At 33.1% G+C, this 6,434-nt stretch overlaps 1 protein-coding gene across 2 annotated transcripts; it reads left to right on the plus strand.

The window, feature by feature from the left end:
- Nucleotides 1-2,460: 2,460 nt before the first annotated feature.
- LOC147286222 (putative LRR receptor-like serine/threonine-protein kinase At1g56130) lies at nucleotides 2,461-5,824 on the plus strand. Of its 2 annotated transcripts, XM_086242736.1 has the most exons (11): nucleotides 3,274-3,345; nucleotides 3,429-3,504; nucleotides 3,632-3,703; nucleotides 4,225-4,296; nucleotides 4,405-4,476; nucleotides 4,565-4,636; nucleotides 4,846-4,917; nucleotides 5,010-5,087; nucleotides 5,213-5,283; nucleotides 5,588-5,659; nucleotides 5,759-5,824. In XM_086242736.1, the coding sequence occupies exons 2-9, from the start codon at nucleotides 3,494-3,496 to the stop codon at nucleotides 5,274-5,276; spliced, it is 513 nt and encodes a 170-aa protein (XP_086098862.1). In that variant the 5' UTR covers nucleotides 3,274-3,345; nucleotides 3,429-3,493; the 3' UTR covers nucleotides 5,277-5,283; nucleotides 5,588-5,659; nucleotides 5,759-5,824. The 2 variants fall into 2 exon arrangements, with proteins under 2 accessions (XP_086098863.1, XP_086098862.1); XM_086242737.1 differs by lacking the exons at nucleotides 4,405-4,476; nucleotides 4,565-4,636; nucleotides 4,846-4,917; ... (2 more) ...; nucleotides 5,588-5,659; nucleotides 5,759-5,824 and adding exons at nucleotides 2,461-2,723; nucleotides 2,963-3,164 and having other exon boundaries at nucleotides 4,225-4,299.
- Nucleotides 5,825-6,434: the final 610 nt, after the last annotated feature.

Below are 6,434 nucleotides of genomic sequence, written 5' to 3' on the forward strand. Positions count from 1 at the left end.
AGCTTTTCTATTTGGTTTAATTTTTTTAGGTTTGGTTGCTGAGAAAAAGGTTTGGTTGTGATATTTCTTTTGATTTGTTAATCATAATTCGCCGAAGATTATTGTAGATAAATATTACTTTTTTAAAAAGCAGTGACACTTTGATAGGTGTGTTGTGAAAGTGTAGGACACCTGGCTGATATTGACACTCATAACATTACTTAGGGGATTGGTTGACACTAACTACAAAGTAGGCATAGCTTATTATAAGTTCATAACTGAATTAGCTAGAGGAACTTATCCTGCCCATATGTGGAGAAATTTTTGCATATTTAAGGGTTTTCAACTTTAAGGACATGACAAATTTTCAATATATTGAAAAGTCTGCAAGTCCCAATTTTAAATAAATTGGGTTTGCAGCCCCAATAACTACATGATGTCTAACCCACACTTGATCCACTCATGCACACCACTCAAGTCTCACAGACTCAATTCAATATAAAGAAATTATTAATTATTTCGGTTGAAGTGTGTATGGTTCTTAATGATGGTTTGAAAATTAGGTGTGTTTGTTAGGGATTTAAGGATGGAGGAAATTAGGTGGTGATTTTGTGAATTGCATTTATTAGGCCCAGTTTGGTATTTCTTTGTTATGAGAATAATCACTTTCAATTGTGCTGTGAGAACAATCAACTGTACAATAAAGCGGCCGAACGTTTGGTAAATTGCATTCTTAAAAATTATGTGAGTGTTAAAAAATTTTTATGAGTGTTTGGTAAATTTGAACGTTAAAGTGATATGGTTGTGTAGAATGATTAAAATAGACATGATGCTGAAAATATTTTGCATTCATTTGTTTGACAAAAGACATACTTTTATTTGTATTTATACATTTTTTTCTAAATATTTTTCTTAAGTTTCATTTAGCTTAAAAAAAATATCAATCGTTGTATAAACCTTGCATGTTCTTGACACAAAATTAAAAAATAATTTAATAATGTCATTATTCACCAGTAGGAATAATTAATCTTCTTTTTCTTTATAAAAATATTTTAATTTTATTTAGATGTAATATAGTGGAAGAAGTATCCTCCAGTAAAAACGAAACAAACCTTGATCTAAAATTCTCTCTCTTCCTCCTCGTCTACTGCAAATCTCTATCCTCTGCAAATATCTCTGTTCTTTAATTCTTTCTTTCTGAGCCATTCTTCTCTTGTATTCTTCCTTCTGCAAATTTCTCTCTCTATTATTCTTCTTCTTCTCCACTTCTATTCCATTGTGAAAAAGTTTTCTTTATTTCTTATTATTTCTTTATAGCTTTTCTTTTTTGTTATATTTCCTTATAGCTTTACATGATCTATAAATTGTGGAAGAACTTAAACAAAAATAAAGAAGAAGAATAGAAGGAGAATAGCGCATAAAATTTATCAACAGTTTTGGTAATAGAAGGAGAATAGCTTTACATGAATATGATATTCCTTTCAACTAAAGCCTTGTATTCCTCCTCTACTTCTAAATAAAATTGTCTTATTTCTAACTAAGGTCTCTACTCCACTCTAATACTTTTTCACCCAAGTTTCTCATATCAAGCATAAGTAGCTAATAGAAGCTTACACAAGCCATTAGCTACAAGTGTTCTAAACACCCTTTAAATTTCTAACAGTTATATTTCCTTATAGCTTTACATGATCTATAAATTGTGGAAGAACTTAAACAAAAATAAAGAAGAAGAATAGAAGGAGAATAGCATAAGAGAGAAGAGGAGTAGATGGGAAAAGAAGAAACGATAGATTGAGAAGAACGAACATAAAGGATACATATTATGTCAATTGTGGAGAACAACAGAGATATTATGGGTATTTTAGAAAAATTCATTAAAGTAATGACCGGTTCCTTGTAGCTTATTTTCACTGTGAATTCTAAAAGCAGCCTTCTAGCTGCTTATTAAAATTGTTGTGGCTGGTCCATTGCTTTGAAAAAAATCTAATAGTTTTCCAATTACCAAACGGGCTTTGGAGTTATAAACGTCAAAATAAGTTATTTTAGCCCTAAATAAGCAATACCAAACAGGCCTTTCAGTGGTTGGCTAAGATTGTCGGTGAGTATTTAGTGTGGCAGTTGGGAATTAATTTGGTGAATAATAACATTACTTGATATCCTTTATTGCTATTGACTGGATAGTGGATACAAAAAACCAAAAACAAAGAACCAAAAAAATATTAACATCATAATTGAATCATAGATTATGCCTTGTATTTAAGCCAATGAATACTTAGACAGCCTCCATTTGTCTCTGTGTCTCCTTTTTCTGCCGAATGTAATATTTCTATCTTGTATGACGTGACGTACGAGAAAATGACAATGATATAATCGTTTCTTTTTAACATGCTTATTTGTTTACGATTATCTTTCCTGGTTTCAGTCAAACATTATGTAGCCGCCAGTCGTCTTCTACCACTCGTTTGCCATAAGATTCTTGTAAGGCTGCTTTGTCTTTGTGTGAATGGCTAACTCTACACACACCGACAACCTCACATGGACAAAATAATATCTCTTAGTGGCAACCTCTCTCTCTGTCTCTGTCTCTCTGAGTCTGCCAGTTGAAAGGAATATCATATTCATGTCAGGAACTTTATCGACAGTTTTGGTGTTATTCTGGTATGCTGCAGCTTGCAGCTGCTTCATCTTCATCTCTGGCTTTGCTGGTATAGCAGAAGCTCAATCCATCACAGACCCTTCTGAAGGTGATCTCTAATTCTCTCTCTTCATATGATTAGCTTTTTTCGTTTTCTGGAATCTGGGGAAGAGTTAAAATGCCAAGTTATAGAACATATATTAGCTTTTTTGCTTTTCTGAACTGTAAGATTTGTGTCCTAATTTTTTTTTTTTTTTTTTTTTTTTAATAAATGGGGGATTGAGGTTAAGAAAAAACCACTTTGGTTTGTGTCAAACATAGATTAATTCCTTGCAATTGGTGGTGCAGTGAGAGCTCTGAATTCAATCTTTCAGAAATGGAATATTTCAATGGTTAATCGGATGCAATGGAACACAACCGGAGACCCATGCACTGGAGTTGCCATAGACGACACCGATGTTGACGGATATTTCACTGGCACAGATTTCAACCCCTTCATCAAATGTAACTGTTCTGACGAGACGAACTCCACTTGCCATATCACCCAACTGTAATTAAGTCACTTGTTTTTACTTCACTGCCACTCTGAAGAACTTCACTTTATGTTCAAAATCACACCTTGCATTATTGGCATATATAATTTTAATTTGCATTTGCAGGAAGGTTTCTACTTGGGACATTGTTGCTGACATTCCAGAAGAGCTCTGGACTTTGTCTTTCCTCTCACATCTGTATGCTTTTATAACTCTTGTACAATATTAGTTCTACCCATTACCCAAGTTGCAAGCTAATTTCTTCCATTTCTTAATTATAGGGATTTGAAAAAGAATTACTTGACAGGACCTATCTCTGCATCCATTGGAAATCTAACCAGGATATATGGATCGCTTGTAAGCCAATCTGAATTTTATTTAAAAAGCATATTCCTCATACAGAATGGTATTTATACCCGGCCCAAATAAGTTGTATAATTATGTATTTCAAGCTCATGATTGCTGTTTAAATTTTAATGTCTAGGGACTTAGGCCATAACGATTTATCAGGCGAACTACCAAAGGAACTCGGACAGCTCACTAATTTGACATTTTTGTAAGTTTTCTCATGTTGGAGCCTCAAACAAGAGAGCATCTCTCTCTCTGTCTCTCTCTCTCTCTATATATATATATATGTGTGTGTGTATATATATGTATTGTCCTTATTTGATTGTGCGATCAATCAGGTGGAAACAAAACTTCTTGTTTTTGCTGTCAGATAACATACACCATAATATTGGAGAATTTTCTGAATGCTTTATTCCTCTCCATGAGGAGGTATTTATACAAATATACATGTACAAAATATGGAAAGTACCTGGATACAATAGGATACAAGGCATATACAAAGAATATTCTAAGTAACTCAGGCTAACATTTGCTTCTTTTCTAAATTCAAGCATGCACGTAGCCATATTGCTTGATTCAAGCATGTAACTTTTCTTCACCAAAAAAAGCATGTAACTGTTCACGGTAGTCATATACCTGCTTGTACTTAATCTTGATTATCTGAACCTCTAAAGATCAAACTATATCTTTTCATGGGAATTTTTAACTGATAACTCGTCAATTTTGTAGGGGTATTGGGACACTGAACCTTTCTGGTTCTCTGCCACTTGAGATAGGGAGTTTATCAAAATTACAAGAGATGTAAGTTTTATATATATGTTGTTCATTTCCTTTCACCATATACATGAAGTTGTAATTAAGATAGCAGTACATATATTTATGATAATTCATTATCTTCTACTTTGGCAGTTATATTGATAATTCTGGACTTAGCGGTGAGATTCCACCAACATTTGCTAATCTAAAAAACTTGAAGAGATTGTAAGTAAAAGCTTTACTAATTGTAATTAATAACATGTCGAGGAATTATTATTGATTATCTATCAGAGATTACCTTTGTTTGATGCAGTTGGGCAACAGACATTGAACTCTCTGGCAGGATACCCGTCTTCATAGGAAATTGGTCAAACCTTACTTCGTTGTAAGCTACTCTAAATAAATACTCTCTCTCTCTCTCTCTCTCTCTCTCTCTCTCTCTCTCTCCCTCTCTCTCTATCTATTTCCATTCAGTTCAGATGCTGATAGATGATAATACGTTCATCCTTTAGTTAGTCTTCATAAGCTCAATGCTTTTTGAGAAAAATTAATTTCTTATATGTTCCACTAATAGTTAGCTAAATGTTTTGTTAGGAGGCTTCAAGGAAACTCTTTTGAAGGTCCTATACCATCGACACTGTCCAATCTGATTCTTCTGACAGAGTTGTGAGTATATATCTACCTAGATCTACTTGTCACTTTTTGGTTATTTCTGAATATCTATAAAGCTTACATTCTCCTGTGTGATGTAATAATAGGCGAATTACTGATTTATCAAATGCCAATGCGAACTCTTCTCTTGGATTTATTAAGAATATGACGTCTCTACAAGTCTTGTAAGGAAAATCTTTCTCGTTTACATTTGAATCTAGTACATCTGATATGATAATACTTCTATTTTATTTTCTTGTTTGTTTTCCTTTTGAAATCTAATATGTCAATTTGGTTTCACATCCTGCAGAATGCTGAGGAATAACAAATTTCTGATTCAATTCCTTCCAATATTGGAGAATACCGAAAATTGATTCACCTGTAAGTTTTTCTTGGTGATCTGTGACCATACATGTTGAGCTAAACCCAAATTGCCCAACTTTGGAACCTTTTTTTTTTTTTTTAAAAGTACAGAAGGGTACCAATCATATGCTAAAGGCAACGTTATCCTCTTATCTTACATAATTCAATAATGTATATAAGGTTAACTGATAATCATTTTGTTTGTACTGAATTTTCACCTGCTTTAGGTGCATCAAGATTATGGTGTTTTTTATAATAATTTTACTACTAGCTGCTTTGACATCAAATCATGTAACTGCATTATTTTTCTTTTCCCCTCCAGCGATTTGAGCTTCAACAATTTAAATGGACCAATACCAAACTCGCTGTTTGATTTGAGTTCGCTTACCGTCCTGTAATATATTATCATCCATCCCTCTTAAGTGTTTTATATTCCTTCCGTTCGTACGTATTTTTCAAGTATTAAGGCATGTATTTCTGTCTTCATAATTAGGTTTCTTGGCAACAATAAGTTGGTTGGTTCCCTTCCTGAGAATAAAAGCACGTCTATTCTCATTGTGTAAGTATTTCAGCAAATTCGCTATAAACATCATTCATTCTAATGCAACAAAACTGATGTTTTCCATTTGATATATAAAGTCATCTCTGTGTTGATGGACATGATGCATTTATTCTGGCTTTATCTAAATTGTACAGTATCAGCTTCCCTTATATGAACTTGAAGGATTCTGAATACCCCACTTTTCTTTTTCTAGTTAATTTTGGATTTTTCGAATGACCTTGATACTAGATGCTAAAAAATTGTTTTTGGGTTGATGATTATACTAAATTGCTTACAATGAAGAAAATAACTCCACAAAAGTACATTTATATTCAGTAAGCTAAAATAAGTCGTGAACATATTTTTCTCACCACTAGAACAATCGTAATTGACTGGGCAACTTGATGCATTATGAGGAAGAAATAGTAAGTAGTGCGCCATTATGAGTTACAGCTAAAAGCCTAAAATTCATCCCTCAAAGAGGCTTGCATTTATTTATTTATTTTAGTAATCTTAAGTTGTTTTGAAATTGTTCTTCCTTCAAGTTGGTTTGGAGCTCATTTTTGGTCCTACAGCGTATTCAATCTGTCAGTCGGTATTGGCAGTACCTAAATTTGATAGTGTGATA

The sequence above is a fragment of the Dryas octopetala genome, chromosome 4 (assembly GCF_963921425.1).
Source record: "Dryas octopetala chromosome 4, drDryOcto1.1, whole genome shotgun sequence".
Lineage (NCBI taxonomy): Eukaryota > Viridiplantae > Streptophyta > Magnoliopsida > Rosales > Rosaceae > Dryas > Dryas octopetala.